Below are 18,943 nucleotides of genomic sequence, written 5' to 3' on the forward strand. Positions count from 1 at the left end.
AAATTGATATGCACAGGGATTCAGTGATTTGCCCAAAGTCAAACAGGCTGTCTGTGGGAGAGACATGTATGTTATATCATAGTAGGGGCAATATACTGTGACACTGAGTTGATGTGTGCATGATATGTACTCATCTGATTGGTCAGGTTTTCTGCAGTAATGAACAAGTATGAGAAGAACAGGCAGCTTTATATCCTGTGTTCTAATGCCTCTCTAATTTATTTGAATGATAAATGACTGCTTCACAGAGTCAGTTTTAAAACTAATACTGTCAATTTTCCTTTAGTGAAGTATTTTTCACAGCACACTTTTCAAATCCACAGAATAGACGTCTGATTGAGGGGAGGCTGGGAATAATAAAGTACCAACCAATTCTATCTGGTGTGTTGTCTAGTTGAGATGGAGAGCTGGATACACTACTGCTCTGATGTGAAGAAGCATGACTCCCAGGCCTCTGACTATCTTCCAGAGATGGAGCAGGAGAAGGGCTGTCTTGAATCCTCTCCTTAAAACAAAAAACAAAATAATGGCTGTTAAACGGGGCAGTTTGTTTTCATTTACTTTATGTACGCAGTGTTGTTGTTGTCATGTTAGTTCCAGAATATTAGAGAGACAAGGTGGGTGAGGAAATAACTTTTATTGGAGAGCTTGTCTCTCTCACCAACAGGAGTTAGTTCAATAAAAGATATTGCTTCATCCACCTTGTCTCTTTAATGTACTTAAGTCTTATCTAAAACAGCAAATCTCCTTTTGAAGGTAAATTAATTCAGCTTCTTTGTGAACTCACATTCAAAGACCCCGTACAGTCTTGCATACATATAATATCTGGGCACCATGTAACCACATCGGTATGACACCCTTATCAGCATGACATAGCAGCTACTGTGCGGCTTGCTTTTTTTTTAAGCTATTCAGTTACTTGGGGTACTTTTTATTTTGTTACATTTTCATCCATATTAATACAAAAATGCATATTCCTCCTCAGTACATTATTATTTTTATCTGTATCTATAAATGATACAGAAGAGTCAAATTTCAAATACCAAATTCAGATTAAATTGGCAATTTCAGATTCATATAAATACAAATACTAAACAACTGCAAATTCATAAAAACAATCATTGGTCTGCCTGAATAACTTTCATTCGTCCCCATTAAAGCTATATCAGCCAGATTTCCAAAGCCATGCATGCAAAAGTGTACAACATCTCAGTGTAAAGACAAAATTTCTCTAAAACTCTAAAAACATGCTCTACAACTCACAGGAGGAATCAAATTGCCTTGAATATTGGTGTGCCACATCAGGAGTTGGGGTTGACTTTCCGATGCAAATTTGTTGTCACCTGGCCAAAGGGTTCCCAAAAGAACCTCCCTCCCCCACAAAGACCTGCTTTTAATTTTCAAAGGGCTCTAAAATTCACTTGTATCTGGAGATTGTCCTGAAAATAAAGAGTTACGGTAGGACTAATTTAACACTGCGCATTCTGGTTTTTCACAGGTTTAAGTTTAATAGATCAGAGGATTTGCCAGCTCTAGGCAACATTAACTCTGCATTAACATTTTTAGAAGTAAATATAAGACTGTGCTTGCAAAACCTAACATATGCATGTGCATGTTTGCATACACAACTTTTAAAATGTGGCTCCCAGTTCAAATATATGTGATACTTTGGGTAGAGAAAAAGGAGTAAAACAAAAAATGGCAAAATTTTCCAAAATTTTACCCATAATTAAATTCTCCCACTTTGTCCACCTGTAATAACAATGTCATATGTATTGTTTTTTTCCTAGAGCTTTCACAATTATAGCTGTAACACACATTTTCATCATTTATCCCCTCCCACCTACTCCCACATCCTATAACCAATGAAAATCCACTAAAAAGCACATATTACAGGCTGAGACTGTACTTCTTCTGGGCCTTTTTCTCTGTGGCTCCTTCCATGAGGTAGACTGCCTATAACACTTCAAAGGTAGTATTGAAGGGAGAGTCCCTGGCAGTATGGTTGCAATGGAGCCATGCTATGAGGAAGGTGGATAGGATTAGGGAGCTCCTGAATTTGTGAACAGTCCTGGCCTCTGGCAGCTCCCCGATATCCCTGTGTTCTGGGAGCTGAATTCTTTGCCTCTTCTGCAAGGAGGACAAATTCCCCACCACTCCACAGTATAATCTGGGGAAGCTCTGAGGATAACTCCGGAGGTTGGGGTAGAGAACATAACAAATCAATAAATACCTTTAGAAGCAGATCTGTAGATTCGAAAAGTCTCGCCTTACTAATGATTAATTTAATAATTTCTGTTCATTATCTACTGCTGTAACTCATTAATACCAATGGCAGTCTGGTTAGTGTGTTAAAAATACTCTGTTACCCATTAAAACCACATCTCCAAAATACACTCAACTTTATATTTAGGGATACATTGTAGCATAATGCTCACGGAATTAAAGAGCATCTCCTCTTAACAATAATGGGTGGTGTTTGTCTATTCCAGTCACACCACAGTGAAAATGTAGCCTTGAATGTGTTTTTAATAGGATAGTTATTATACATTAAATAACAACTGAGCTTCGGAATCATGTAACAGATGCATATCTATTACATAGCTGTTAATTCTCAATGGATATGTTTTCACTAATTATCTGTTATTTAATGAACATACAATAACTAATAAACCTAAAGAGAGATTTTTAATTGCAGTAGTCTTAGAATGCTAATTAAAAATGTTTATTAAGTTTTAATAGATATGCATCTATTATAGGGATGTCAAACCTCAGTAGCTTTAAGTTTTGAAAAAAATCAACTGTTTTCAGCAAGTAATATCCAACCATTCCAAATCTTACAGCAAATCAGTACAATGTCAAAGCTATTGGCCTATAGGCTTTCCCCCTCTATGCTCTGAAATGCCCTGCAAAGGACTTGGGAATTAGTGGTTGCTAAGGAGCCTTTATGCCCTGGCTTCCTGTCTTGAAATTCCCTCTATTGTGTCACATTAGAAGGCTTCCATCCACCACCCTAGAGGTATCTTTAGTAATCAATGAATTTTACACATACAGGCCTGATCTTGTTGGTTCTCTGTGCATGGACCTTCTATTAAATTTGATCAAGTAGCAGCTTTAGAATTGGGACCCAGGTGAACAAAATTGTGACTTTATCTTTAATTGCTTCCTTTTAAGGCCTACTTGACATCAGTCACAGTCTTGTGTACCTAAAAAGGTCTCTACTGTTGTTTCAACTCAGAATGTTCAAATGATAATTTGCCACAAAAATACGTAATGTACCTATAACAAGCATGTGAACAGCCAAGGAAAGAGTTTGCCAACTGCTCTACAAAAAAGATCTGAACAAACCAAATTACTGGACATTAACACTCAGAAATCACATATACAGCAGTATATGTCATCCTTAAATGAAAATTATTTGAGTAATTCAGAAGTTGATGATTTGGAAAAACAGAGGATTCCAGCTCTCTCTGGAACTGCATTTTCTCATTGTCTGGCCATCATCCTTTCCTTAATCATTTCCAAATGATTCCAGGACCCAAACCAGGTCCTGACCAGGTCAGTTCCCCACTGTTCCATGTATAAGAACCCCAACCCCCCTTCCTCAAGTCCTTTAAAAGGGACTAGGAAAAGGAGGGGGGGGGGGGGGTTGGATCCCCACTGTACAAGATGTAGGAGCCTGAAACTCCCTTTACTGCTTCAGTATGGGATGGATTCCTTTACATTCTTTTGCAATCCATTTCATCCGATAACTGTATCCCTTCCATAATGAGTACCTGCACTGGACATTTGCCACAAATTTTACATATTAAATTGCAACATTATAATCTAACCTCCTACTCCACAGCACACGGTCCCATGGATCCTGTGGGGAAGGTGGGAAAAAAAACACCCAGTCTGGGAGTCAGGGGAAAACTCCTTCCCAACCCCCAACAAAAAGGGCAACTAGCGTAATTCCCCCAGCGGGTTAGGAGGGAACTTGGTCCTTTTGTTCATGGGTGGGTGAGTGAGTGATTGCTGTCAGCCTGATGCAGGTAAAAGAGGGCTTCCCTAGAGCTGCATGGCATATAAATACCATGCCCTTGCTTCTGGCCAGAGGAAGGACAGTGCAGTGACCTTCTCCTGACTTTCCCCAACTGCTTCCTGCCCTTCCCTGTAAACTTTCCCCCTTCTCTATTTCCCCTATTACCATTGTAAGGAAGCCCTTAAAAGGGCAGTGCCACTTCCAGACAAAGAGCCGCCACCCTGGACAAAGAGCCGCCACCCTGCTTCATGAAGGTTGCAACACCTACATTGTCTCCCACTATAAAGCAATCTACTTAAAATAATCTGCCTTAAAACTCATACTATGTTGAATTTACAATGTTCAGGTAGAAATAAATGTGTCAAATAATAATGTCATGCTTAATTACACAGTGAATCATTTTATGAAAGAATTTGTTGATTATGTCATCTAACATCTTACTGCCTACTAGAATTAACATATACTGGGAAGATACAGTTTTCCCTGTAGACAACAGAAGAGCTGGAATTTTCTCTACATCATATGTACTATAAATGAGGATAGAATATTATCACCTGAGCCTGGATATTGGTTGAGAAATGGTCTATTTCTAAGTGTTTGTTTGGAAATGTATGAGTTTCTCCTACCATAATGAATAGCACTATGAACAGTTTCTTCTTTGCAAGTAAACAGATCCATTTTTCAGTCCTGTAATCAGTATGCATCTATTTAGCTACTTAACAGCAATGTGCTCTGGTTCATTAGGCAGCTACTGTTGTGTCTCAGCCTAGTTAAAATTTCACAGCAAGTTAATCTATTTTATTACAAATGAGAACACAAGTGATAATGTCCTCACCATTTTCTAAACACAGGGTTAACAGTATTTGTAACAAATCAAAGAGGGAATTTAAAATGGGAAAATTGCAAATCTAAAATCTTAATTTTTTTTACACAATTATGACTTCATTTTATGTCATTTATGAATTTTACAAACCTGTTACTGTTCATATATTTTATTTTTTTCTATTAAAAATAGCTGAAGTTCCACTACAGGCTGCAGTCCAGCCTGCTTCTGCAGTCGTTATATTTATAGTATCAGAAGAATACTACTTCTAAAATAATGCCATATTTCCTAAGTTCAATTTGTTTTCACATTTTTCAAAATTCATAAACCAGGTTATAATGTACTGAATTAGAGAGATAATTTACAGATTTGGAAATTTGATGAAAGAATTAAAACATGTCTGAAGATCTCATCTATTTATCTATCTGAAATACCTACTTTATATATCTTATATTTCTCTTCTCTTAACAGAGCTGTACCATAAATTCTCAAAAAAGACTTTTGCAGTATTAAATCCTTTTGAAGGACGATATATTTCTGTCTTACTAAAGGACAGCATCTTGCTTTGGCTCAGAAAATGTAGCTACAAAGCTTGACATAGTTACTTTTAGTTATGATTTAGGTTAATAGCACTAAAGTCATCAGCTCTTCCAATTTTCAGGGACATCCTTGCTTTCACCTCAGTATCCCTTTTGCATCCCTTGTGAGGTGCTATTCCATACAAGAAATGTGAAGCACTAACATAACAGTTACATCCACAATAATTGTATTAGAAGTATATATGAACGGCTTACCAATTTTTGACATAATCACCTTAACTTTAATTCCTTATCGCTAATATTTTATAGTATTGATTCTCATCTTATATGTCAAGAATTTTAGAAGAGCTATGCTGTTGGATTTGCCTTTTTATTTTTATTTATTTTCAGTTCCAATGTAGCTTTAATTACTCTTCCAAATGTTAATCTATTAATGAGCTCCTAAAGGATTTAATGGCATTTCATTGCTGACAAGCAGGTTTTGGACATTTGTCTGAATGCTGGATATTTTATTCATACATTTGTCTTGATATTTCATATTTAATTGATGTGCTCCTTCTGTACTCTACAGGGCTCTATAATGGCAAGACAGCTTGGAACATAACAGACTTTGCTAATGAAAATGGGGGCAGGGAAAAATGTGGTGGGCTATTGTTGGTTTTAAGTTCCAGATAAGTATTTGCCACTAATCCGAGAATAAACTTGGAGCTGCTGAACTTATTGGAAGAACCGTAATTCATAGATCCTTGAAGAATAACTTTTTTACTTATTTGTGCACTAGTCCCAATTAGAGTTTCTACAGTATTATACTTGCCTTCCTCAAGGCCAGCTTAACCATCGTTCAGACTCTCAAAACAGTTCAGGAGAAATTCACCCCAAACCTCCACAGTCACCAAGTAAATGGGCTTTGTGTGTCAAACCACATAGAGGGTGAAGTTGCAGAACCCACATGCAGGATATAGGACAGCTCAGAAGCTCATTCTGTGGCTGCTAAATTGCATCAGGACTGAAATAGGGGCAACAAATCCTGCAACCACTTCCGCACCCTCAAATGTCTCCTCAAAAGTGGTATACGCAATGCAGAGATATGAAGGGGCGGGGTGGAGATTCAGCTTGGATGCCTGCTCAATATCCATCTTTTGTACAGATCTGGCAGTTTTTCTACTTCGAAGGCCTACCATTGCCTTTACCCAAGATTAAAATAGGAAATATACAAACACTACTGTTTTAGTTACCAAATAATATAATTATCATTTGATATCAGCTAATATCAGGATTCATATTTCTCTTCCAGTTGGACCTTAATTTAGCATTATGATTATTTTAGTTTCTATTAAAAATGTTTAATACTTGTTCTAAACTTTATGGTCCTAAACTAACGCATTATAGCTGGAGGTAAAGCATAACGTGCATTTCCACATTTACAACACAGATAATAATTCTGGCTCAGCCTAAAGCAGAAATCATGTCAGATCAATGTACGGCTGGACTGCACACCAATCCCTGAGAGAGATGATAGCTCAGGAGAAACCTCTGGACTTGTGTTCCTTGGGTAAGTAGATACCAGGCTCAAAACTCGGAAGACCTTGATATGGCTGAGGGGAATAGGCAAAGAGATCGGCAGACTCAGTATCTCCCCTAGTCTCCAGAGCTAGAGTTGTGAGAAGTGCAATTCATACAAGAACTGGGGATCACATTTTAAATAAGGAAAAAGAATGACTGAGATGTGGCTGGATGCCTGCCAAAGAGTCAGCTGGATCCAACTATCTTCTGCTCCAACTCTTATCTGAAATGAACTCACACACAATATACTTATTCCATGTATAGTGCAGTCATATTTTTAATTGTGTGCACCAAACATTTCAGTAGTAGTCAACTAGTATTTATTTTCCTACTGAATTTAAGAAATCACAAAAAAAACCCTCTTCTGTGTTTACTAATTTTTAATACCAGATGTTCACTTGCTAATTCCACCGTCTTGTGACTATTTCCTATCAATTCATTAATTGCCAGCTGCTCAGCCAAACAAACAAACAAAAAAAATCACAGCTAATCAGATGGTATTGGTAAACAGCCAAACAAGAGCTTCCCACTTTGGTGTTTCTTAAATTAGTAATCAGAGGGAAAACAATAGCAGCTTTCACCCGTATATTACACAGTTGCCATTAAATTTGTTTATCAGTATTGTCAATGTGCAAAGGTGTAAAACTGACTAATAATGGACTGGCTTTTGTGCAGGTGAATCATCATATATATCCTTGGTCCTTTGAATTCTGCCATGTCCAGAGCTATAACTGAATGAAGAAAGGACACTCCCAGGCCTAATGATGTTATAGCTATATTATAGTTATGTAATAACTATATTAGCTAGTAACTTCAAATGCTAATGGCTGAGCCAATGCTAAAAGGATCTGAGCCAGAACTAAAGGCTATGTGTTTGGCCTAACAATATTACCATGCTAACTCTGGGGGGAAAAGCAATTATGTTTGCAACTTATAATGTCTTTTCCACCTTCAGAATCAACGCAAGCATTCACGGGTTCCCCTTTATGTTGGAAACATGCAGTTCCCAATGTTAATAAACAATACATACTTGATGTTGGGAAAAGGCGTATGAGAGATAAAATAGTAGTTTAAATGAAACAAGGCTAAATAAGATTATAGACATCTGAGTATGTCCAAACATTGCAGTAACCTGCATGGCAATGGATAAAAAGATATATGACTGCACATCCTCTGCTTTCTTGCAATGGACTCAGCTGTTCAAATTAGCCATGAAAAAAGTTATCTCAAATTACTTTCTCTGTTGTATGATCTTTCCCTGACATTCCAGCAAACATTTCATCTACAAGTTGGCAACAATGAATTAATTCTATAAGACGGAAAAGAATAAAAATAAATGTGATCAAAAGTTATAATTTTCATACATTTAGATTTAAAAAGTTGAACTTTATTCTGAAAGTATTTCAAAATGTTGGGTGGGCATAGAGAGGAAAAAGTAAACGTGTATTAATCCTTAAAATATATCTGTGTTTTTGTATTTTGGGGAACTGTTTTTGAGAATTTTGAGGTTGGGAGATTTTTTTTCTCTCTGTCAGTAAATAAATAAATACTGAGTGTAAGAGTTATACAGCCCACAGAAAACAGCACTGCCCAGTAATGATTACATAGCCCATCTTTTTTCTCATTAGGGAATTTAAAATTTATGTCATACATCCTTTACAACTGCTTTGGGTTAAATTTTCCACGTCAGGCTTCCACCCGAGGATGAATGAGTAAATGAGTTAGGTTAGGGGAGTGTAGAGGGTGGGAGAGAATTTCAGCTAAAATAGTTGAACCATTTCTGAGAATGAGATTAGGGAAAATATGATGTTTCCCCATGTTAAAACATTCTTACAACAGTTTTGCTGAGAAGCAATATTGTCTCTGTGTGTATTGCCACAGAGGCAAAAGGAAGGATCTATAATCACTGGATCACACCCCCTTCCAGAACCTGGTATTGAACACAGTAGTCTTGAGTCTCTACAATCCTCCACCATCTGCAAACAGGGAGGGTGGGTTAAAGCAATCGGCGGGCAGGAGGGTGGGCGGGGGGAAAGGAACAGGAGCAGGGGAAGAAAGGGACAGGAGTTGGATGGGTAGGAGAGGGGACGGGGGCAGGAGAAGGATGGTAGCAGGAGAGGGGAGAGGAGAAGGAACGGAGGAGAGGTTGGATGGGGCAGAAGGAGATAGGGAGAGGTTGGGGCAGAGCAGAATGGTCTTTAATCACTCGAGCACACTCCCCTACAGAAACTGGAATTGAACCAATTACTCCTGAGTCTAAACATTCTTTTCCTGTCTTGTAAAGAGCAGTGAAACCCACTGGTTTTTGTGTCTCCACCCTGCTCTAGTGGCAGGTCCACATATACGACACCAGACTTCTACTGCCACCAGTTACTATGTTGGCTCAAACAACAGAGGACTGTGCTGAGGATCTAAAGATCCCAGCCCTATTGATGTGGGGTCAATATGATTCCAGATGATGGCATTTTTGTTTTGTTAATATTTAAGTTTTTAAAAACATAGGAAATTACATGAAAACCCCTACATGAAAAGAACATTATGAAGGTTGTAAAGTAAAGCAATCAAAAGCTAGGAAATACCAGAATGAAGACTTTCCAAGCAATCTTCATTCTGACACTTTGTGTGTATGCATTATGATACAGTCTTTAATTACATGATCACAGTACCCTTCTGGCCATAAAAGTCATTAAGCAATTTCTGGATAAGCCGGCTCCTAGTTTACCCAGTGAGGTAGGAGGAAAAACAGTTTCTATGATGATATCTATACAGAATTTAGGACCAGATTTCCTCCCCCTGTTCTGGCTTCTTTGTACTGCGTAAGCAAATGAGCCAGAACCTGGCTGCAGCTGCCCGCTGAGAATTGCGGCTCGACTGGTGTAAATCCAGTGGAGCTAGATCCCACATCCAAACATCTACCCTAGTGTAAAGTATATGTCAGGGGTCTGCAGGCCACAATTCTGCTGTGCCAAAATCGCAGTTTGAGTATGTTGCTCTGGAGACCATAGCCAGCTGGAGTAAGTTAGGGCCCAAGGTTGCTCTAACTTACAGCAGGGCTAGCAGAGGAATAGCTGGAGCTTGACAAACAGGAACCTATAACTGGCTCCCTAATGGGATTCTTCCTAGTTCTCCTGTGCTCAGTGAAGCTTGGTGCAGAAAAGAACTGGATCCTTACAGTTAATTTCTGTAGCCTATCTGAGCGTGGGTTGTATAAATTGGGGGGCTGAAGGCCTATTCTGGTTTGGCGACACCACTGGAGCGTCCAGACCTCATTGCTGGATATAGGTGGAGGGCACTCTGCAACCCTGCAGGCCTGATTTCACCCATGGGAACAGCGGCGGCTCTATGTATTTTGATGCCCCAAGCACGGCAGTGAGGCAGCCTTCGGTGGCATGCCTGCGGGAGGTCCGCCGGTCCCACGCCTTCGGCGTACCCGCTGCCAAATTGCTGCCGAAGCCTCACGGCGACCGGCAGGCCGCTCCCCGCGGCTTGCTGCCCCAGGCACGCATTTGGTGCGCTGGTGTCTGGAGCCGCCCCTGCATGGGAACAATTAGGATGAAGACCCTGGTCTGGGTAAAAGGTTCAAAATCTTATCAGTAAGGTTCTGAAATCTTTAACACAGACCTTGAGTTGTATGCTCACTGAGTTGTGGCATTGAATGAGTGGCACTTGGCATCCATTTATATACTGTGAATGCTCAGCTCCTTTGCACCCAATATTATTTTAATGGACATGAAAAAGATTTAGCAATATTTTGAGCATTCTATTTAATATGTATTTTCAGCATAAACCTTAACGACTCCTTTATGTGTACTATATGCTGTGAATGCATATTAATAGTCATATGTATTTGCATATTATGGATCCATTGTATAATAAAAATCTGACTGAAAAGTACTTATAGCCTTGGTGTAGAACTGCTCCATAAAATTCAGAAGAAAAAAAGTTTTAGTTTATGTATAAAGGACCTATTCAACCATATGGTCTAGAGATCTGAAAATAATGTCAATGAATAGATTTTTTTTTTAAATTACAGACACGCCAAAACAGTATTGGATCACAGCATACTACTTCATTTATTTTGTACTCTTGTAACTTAACTGAACAGATAGTTCTGAAAATTTTTAGCCAAGTTTCAGTTGGAGCAAGTTTTTACAGCTGAGCTGTAAATCCCTGAAAGTAGGGATTTATAATGGAAGACATTGACAGACCCTTAACTATAGCAGCGTTAGCAGGTGCCACTGTAATCACATTAGATTATATTATAGATGGCAAAGAAGGCTTTGTGAGTCTGGCCATTGTGACTGCCTAATTTATAGTGTTCCTGTCAAGAAGAAATCAAATTTCATAGTTATGACATTTCTTTCTGGAGCACTAAATGTTAACTTTGCTGATCATGCATATTTTGGTAGGACAGCTTATTTCTAAATGGCAGATATGATATAAAAAGCATGATGACTTCATTCAAATCCCTTTTAAATCAGCCCATTCACAAACTAATAGGAAATGGGCTAAATGGTATTTTAGATGTCTAATAATGGAATTAGGTAAACAGTATCTTCAATTCAGTTTTACATTTTAAGTAGCCATATAATGTCATAATTATGATATATTTAAAAACATGGTCAGTTTTATTCATTCGTATTACATGGATTTAAAGAGTATCAAGCCGGTGTGATATAACAACAGAATAATGAATAATGACAAAAACAATACTTTGCTTGTATATAGTTAATTTAATCTGAGAATCCCATTGCACTTTACAGTCATTCAGGACCAGACTGTGGTGCACGAAGCAAGGACAGAACACAGGGAGTCTTTCATCTTCCCTTGAACACTTACACAAGGGGCAGCCACAGTCTTAGTCATTGTGCAGTCAGAACACAAAGGGGAGGAAGGCATCACTAAACACCCCCAAACAGACCAACATAGCAAAGGATGCATGCTGTATCCTGTGAAAGGCTGCGGCAGTGGCCACTCATTGCATATCTCCCTACATCAGACAGGAGTAATTCTGGCTAGAATGCCTCCAGGACCTACTGCTGCTGCAGAGGTATTACACCCCCCACCCCACAGGTGGTAAGGGAAGCTGTGGGCCAATTTCCCCTTCTATAAAATGGGGATAATATTGAGAGATTCCATTCAGGAAGTCAGTAGAAGAGCCAGGAATAAAAATCAGAACCCCCGATTGCCAAAATGGAAGCATTTAACACCTACTTTGTGCAAGTGAAAATGATTATACAAGAGGCAAAGCAACAGAGAATTAGGACCTAATAATCCTAACATTTAAAATAATATTTTCACACACACACACACACAAACCCAGAGACAGAAAATGGGAATATAATTACCCCATAATAGTGCTACAATTTCTAAACTTTTTTTACATTTTTCAAAATTGCTAGAGAAACACACATGCTCAAATATTAAAACTGACAAAAAACCCTTTTTATTTTTTGTGCAAATAAAAAGGTGATAGAAGCCATTTTTCTGAAATTTTACAAAAAATGTCCACATTGTAGCTACCTGCTCTTCAATATAATCCATCAGTCTTGATCCTTCACACTCCCATTTCTAATCTCTTTCCTCTGAGAATTTAATCCATGACCGGACTTGCTCTTTCAAGGTGGTTACCAAATTTTCCTAATAGCCTACTTGCAAGAGTCTTTATCAAAAGTCTTTTGAACGTCTAAGTACATTTTATCCATCATTTAAAGAAGCAGAAGTCCTATCTCGTATTATAGTAATTAAAGTCCTTTTAATGATTTTCTAAACTTTTTCTCAGATACTGAAGTAAGGCTCACTGCACTAGAATTCCTGGGATCACCTGTAGCACTTTCCTTTAAAATCCATGTTAGTATCTGTTTTTAATAATATTACATACTTGCATCAGTAGCAGAGCTACTTTTTCTTTATTTGCTTAGTGATTGTTGTTATCAATATTTATTGATACTGCAATAGCACCTAGAAACTCCCGCCAGGAACCTGGACCCAGTGTGCTAGCTGCTGTACAAACACATAGCTGTTCACTTATGTTCCCAAGGAATCAGTATAATGCCACTGGGAGTGTGTTTTTTATCCATAAATCATTGTTTTCTAAATCAAATATTGCACTCTTACCTTAATAACAGACGCCCCTGCTCTGGAAAGAGGACTATGCATCTGGGCTGCAGCAGCCATGTTAGCAATAGTATTGAGGTGGTTCATCTGGTTCATTGCCATTGCAACTGAAGCAGGAGGTAGGCTGACTGGGAGGAGAGGATGGGGCATCATCATAAATGGCAGCTCTATCCCTAAAAGAGATGGTGGGCATGATGGTTTGTTAGTCTCTCATTTCATAATCCAACACTTTAGCTCAAGAGCGTAGCTATCATACTACAGAAAGAGTAATTAGTCTAGGTTGTCGTTATTATGGGTTTGAAATTTATACAACTAATACGACATTGCCATTTAAAATAATTAAGAAGTCAGGGAGAATGCCTCATGCTAATGGTATTTGCATTCCATAAGAGGACTATATGTACTGCATTAATGAAAGACAAATCTAGCTGTAAACAAACAGGCAATATTAACAAAACAGGTATGCCACAATCTGCAAGCTCAATGATCCCTTTAATCAGCAATGTAAAAATCCATGGGACATGCAGAAATTCTTACAATTATATTAAAACAGATCAAGGGGTAAGTTAATTAATTTACCATATATACTCGTTCATTAGCCCATTCATTTATAAGCCAACCCCCCAAGATGGTTAGGTAAAAATACCAAAAAATGTATGACCCTTTCATAAGCCGACCCTATATTTCAGGGGTTGGCGAACTTTGGCTCCTGGCCCATTAGGGTAAGCCACTGGCAGGCCTGCATGTTTTGTTTACCTGGAGTGTTCACAGGCACGGAGCCCCTCAGCTCCCAGTGTCCACGGTTTGCCGTTCCCAGCCAATGGAAGTGGCGAACCATGGCCACAGGGAGCTGAGGGGCTCCATGCCTGCAGACGCTCCGGGTAAACAAAATGACAATGTATTAGATATTCAATCCAATGATTTCATAGAGTTTAAAATCATCACATTTTGGTGTAGACCCGTTTATAAGCCAACCCCTGCTCTTTGATGCGTCACTTTTTTACCAAAAATATTCGGCTTATGAACGAATATATACAGTAGTCTATTCTGTCACCAGTGTATACACTTAACTCCCGTTAACATTATTGAGTATCACATATATGCAGCAATTTGAGACCAGATTTTGATGTGTTATTGAATACAATTAGACCAGTAAGGACTGAATACAAGATGGTAGCTAAGTTTGTGAATTGAGATGTGCAGTGTTCCAGTTTAAGACAAAAAATATTTCCACATAAGGCAAGGGACCTAATTCTCATTTACACGGAAGCCATTTCACATTGCTATGACAGTATAAAGGGGCCTGGAAAAGGAGTGAATTACATGTACGTCCACATTAAAGCTCTTTGACACTGCCAGAATGGTGTAAAGTGGACCTGGTGTAAATGAGAATCAGATTCCAATACCATATGTTCCCTTAACACAGTGGTTCTCAAACTATTGTACTGGTGACCCCGTCACATAGCAAGCCTGTGAGTGTGACCCCCCCCCTTATAAATTAAAAACACTTGTTTATATATTTAACAGCATTATAAATGCTGGAGGCAAAGCAGGGTTTGGGGTGGAGGCTGACAGCTCGCAACCCCCCATGTAAAACCTTGCGACCCCTGGAGGGGTCCCGAACCCCAGTTTGAGAACCCCTGCCTTAACATGTATATATACTGCATCACTTGTCTTACAATAGATCATATAGTTTTCAATGATGATCACAACACTTAGGTTGCACAAACCGACTAAACTACTGAGAAACCTTTTTAACTGCTCTGACTTTGAGTAACACCTAATTCTTAAGACTTCTCAGGAGAGACTTCCTGATCCCATTTACCTATGAGTATTACCTGATTTTCTCAACACAAACAGGACCAAATTCTGCCACTATACAGAGTCAAAATGGCTCAATAATTTCTGCAAAGGGAATTTAGGCAGATTAGAAATGATCATCACTAACCTCTGGCAAAATATGAAAATAACATAATTGTATAGCCTGTCATAATTGTAAACTACGTGCCTATTTATTGTAGATATTTCTCTGAGTTTATTACCGTACTTCTACCTTAATCATTATCATATTACAGGGTAAATCATTGTTTTCCCATCTTATATTCCTACAGTAAGAGTACCATGAGCTGATCTTGCTTACGTAATTTCTTTCATTCAAAACACAATTTTTTGGTCCACCAGACACCAGAAACACCCACATAAACCACCATCTGCCCACAAAGGGCAGAATCATCTGAAAACTGAACACCCTTACTACCCCTGGTCAGCCATCAGCCAAACACTATTATATCCATTCACTGCGGTGTGTTATGCTTCACATTACTTTGTTTATGAGATGGTCCATGTCATTGTTAATCAAGATAGTAACAAGACAAAGTCCATGGACATCTCCATTTACTTCAAACCATACTGACAATCCCTTCAGTGCTTATATACATAAGCTTTTGTTCCCTTGTATATCTCCCGTAGCAGCCTAATAATCTTTCCTCATACTCCATAGAGTTCCAAAACTCCCAGACACCATCTGTCCACTTTGAGTTGTATGTCTACTTAAAGTCCAATTGACATGCAAACTAAATGCAAACTACAAACAGAATATAACAGCACATCACCAGTTTTAAGACACAATCCGTCAAGCATTTCTGAGGACTATAAAGGAAATACATCTTACACTTGCAAATCATCAGACATAATGTCTGATATTCAATAAACCTCTTAATAGCCTTTAGACAACTACTTAGAATGAAAAATACTGAATAATATCTGGAAAGATTACCAAAACAGGGAAGACCACAGTTGCCTCATATGTAAAACATGTGCAGATACTGAGTTATGTAAGTGCATATTCCACAGATAAGGAACATAAAATTAAAGAATCATCTATAGCACGTAAGAGTCCTGCAGTCTGCTCCATTTAATCAGATGACAGACCCTAACTGAGCGTGAAAGGGGACAAGCACCTATAATAAGAAACATTGAAATGGTCTCGGCTTCTCCACCAAATTCAGTGACACTACATAGATAGCGATCAAGGTATCTGGTCCTAAAAATAAGGTATTTCTGATGAATAAGACATTTCATACACTTGTGAAAAGTAAGTCCTTGAAATCAATTTGTAAATCTCTCAGAACTAAGATACATACATGAACAATGAGGATTTTTCACACTTTAGCAGTGTTTCCATTCCTTCATCCCACTGTAATCTTTTATCCAATTATCATGTCCCACCTCTTCCTTTAACACTGATTCTATTTTCATTTTGGCCTGAACAATAAATTCTTTATTTACAAAACACTACAAAAACTTTGGGGCCCAATTTTTGGCTGGAGTAAGTCCATCGACCTCAGTAAAGTTATAGAAGTAGAGAACTTGACTTTTTTAGACTCCAAAATTTGGAGAGGATTTTTACAGTACCTAATCCAGGAAACAGGAGAGATCTTAGAAAAAGAGCAAAATTCACCACCACCATTTGGGTACATATTTACCAAAATGAATGCTAGTTACCTTTATATAAATGCCTTCATATAGAAAACTTGCTATTGTTTGTGATGCAGAACTCATTAAGCTTCAGGAAAACTTTTATTGATTTGAAAACAATGAAACTAGGATATATAAAAAAGTATATTGATTGTATGAAATAACACAAGCTTTATTTTTTAAGGAGTTAGAGCTAGCAATAAAAGAAAGCCATTCAATTCATTAGTAAAACTATTATGATAGTGTGTCTAAACAGTGAATTAATCTTGAAGTGATATTTATAGCTTGGTCCTTCATTTCACAGTCCGATATACCTACATTAATGTTAAATCAAATCATTAGCTGCACTTTTGCATAGTATAAATGCAAAAGACTTAGTTAGGCAGGCCTAACGTCAAACCTCACTAACTGGGGTGTGTAAATGGTAAGTATGGGAGTGGTGCAGGGAGAAGGAACTCAGGCACCTGCTGATTACTCCTCCCGCTCTGAGGGGTAGCATGTGATGGGTCTAACAGCGTGTGCTCTGACCTGTCCCAGCCATTCCTGCTATCACTGGATGATTGGGGTTATGACAGACTGACTGACTGGCACCCTCCTTGAAGAGGTAGGGAGAGGAAGGAATTGTTTCTAGCCACTGCTGGCTCGCTGACGTTTTGCCTTTGTTCTAGTCCCACTCATTCCCACCTTTATATGATATGCTGGATCTTGTAGGATGCTGTGGACTATGCTTATTGCCAAAATTATATTTGGTGTCTGGAAGAGATTTTTCCCCTTTGGCAAAACTGGCAAATTACTGTGTGGGTTTTTTCACCTTCCAACCAGCATCCTGGAGCTCTGTTTTAGGGATTTACATTACATCTGTCCCAAGTTTGATATAGGCTGGGCAATATCCATCATCCTCAGGTTTGTAAAAACCAGGGCTATTCTGCAACGGAATGGCTCTGCCAGTTAGTTCGGGGAATAGCTCCTCATTGGTTAATAGTTTAATCAAGTTACAGCCTCTGCATTTACCGACACGTGTGTGTGTGTGTGTGTGTGTGTGTGCGCGCGCGCTAAATTCTTCCAGCACATTATGTTATCACATGCTATTTATTAGTTACCAACTTCTTGTATATCTTTCCTTCTTTACAGACAAACAGTATAAGACTGAAGGTGTCTGTATCTTAGAATGTCTTCTTACTATTTATAAGGACAGTAAACGTACTGTTGGTGAGCAAGTGATTTTGCTGGAGAGGACTGAGGGGATGTGCACTCCCAAGGCTGGATTGCCCTGATAGCGTGGCGTGACCAACACCATGCTGTGATCCTGTTGTAATAGGAGACTGAAGTTTCTCTTTATCCCAGGAGGATTCACTCCCACCTGCAAAACAGTGTACAAAGATATTGTAAATACCATATTCTTCCCTTGAAGAGATTTTGCTAGCTTTACTGCACACTTTTTATTATCCTAAATTACTCAATTTTTGTTTTGGAATACGTCATAGTTTATTGATTACTCAGCACCAAAAGACATGTAGGTGCTGCACCTGAAATAAATGAATAATTTAATAATCATAAACCAGGCCAAATAACCTAACTAGAACACCGTGTACCCCTTCTGGAAACAGAGAAATCTAGATGTTTAAGGAGAAAATGACCCAAACAGGAAGGACTCACAATTAGTTGTGATAACAACTAAACAGGGACTCTTCTTTTGTAATTGACACACAGGACCTCACCATTGACAATCTCAGTGGGAGTTTTTTTCAAGGAGTGGCTAAATAATAAAATAATAAAAATTAATAATACCAGCTAGCACTAATATAGCAATAGATGGGGAAACATGTGCAGAGAATTTAAATGATTTGCCTTGGGCCACCGAATGGGTCAATTTTAGCATCGGGATTAGAATTTAGTAGCTCCTGGATTCCAGTCCTGTGCACAGAGCACCAGACCAGGCTCCTCTTAAATGCTAAATTCTGAATATAATTGAGAGATTCAAAGACTGAGCTTGTAGATAGTCAGCTTTGAGGCATTCATATGTATCATTCGGATGTAATTTTTGTTCACCGCAATTGATGTCTAAGAGAGAAAGCAAAGTATGTCATATTAAACAGTGTAATACTAATCTGTTTGTTTTTCTGGAAAGATCTTATTTTGTATTGGTTTCATGGCAATCCCTATGTCAGACAGTTATGCACGTGAATAATCACATGCTCCTCTTATTAAATCACAGTAAGGTAGAGTGTGGTAAGAATTTTGCAATGAGGCTGGTCCACAAAATAAAGCCTTTAAACAACTATTTGTAAAAGTTGAACATTTCAGGAACACAAAAAGGCCATAATGTTAACTTAGGTACATTCCTTTTCCTTCCATCATGGATGTTTTAGATTAGATTAAAGAATGATAAGAAACTGTGTA

At 38.4% G+C, this 18,943-nt stretch overlaps 1 protein-coding gene across 14 annotated transcripts in view; it reads right to left on the reverse strand.

The window, feature by feature from the left end:
- Positions 1–18,943, reverse strand: part of DACH2 (dachshund family transcription factor 2) — a 493,803-nt gene that overhangs the window by 78,078 nt on the left and 396,782 nt on the right. For 6 of the 14 annotated variants that reach the window (XM_065557228.1, XM_042853319.2, XM_024103747.3 and 3 more), the window contains 3 exons: positions 17,724–17,903; positions 13,067–13,239; positions 370–505 (listed from right to left, as the gene is read on the reverse strand). In XM_065557228.1, coding sequence (XP_065413300.1) covers positions 370–505; positions 13,067–13,239; positions 17,724–17,903 — 489 coding nt within the window. The remainder of the gene's footprint in view (positions 1–369; positions 506–13,066; positions 13,240–17,723; positions 17,904–18,943) is intronic. The other 8 variants (XM_042853321.2, XM_042853320.2, XM_008166521.4 and 5 more) reach the window with 2 other exon arrangements.

The sequence above is a fragment of the Chrysemys picta genome, chromosome 9 (assembly GCF_011386835.1).
Source record: "Chrysemys picta bellii isolate R12L10 chromosome 9, ASM1138683v2, whole genome shotgun sequence".
Taxonomy (NCBI): domain Eukaryota; kingdom Metazoa; phylum Chordata; order Testudines; family Emydidae; genus Chrysemys; species Chrysemys picta.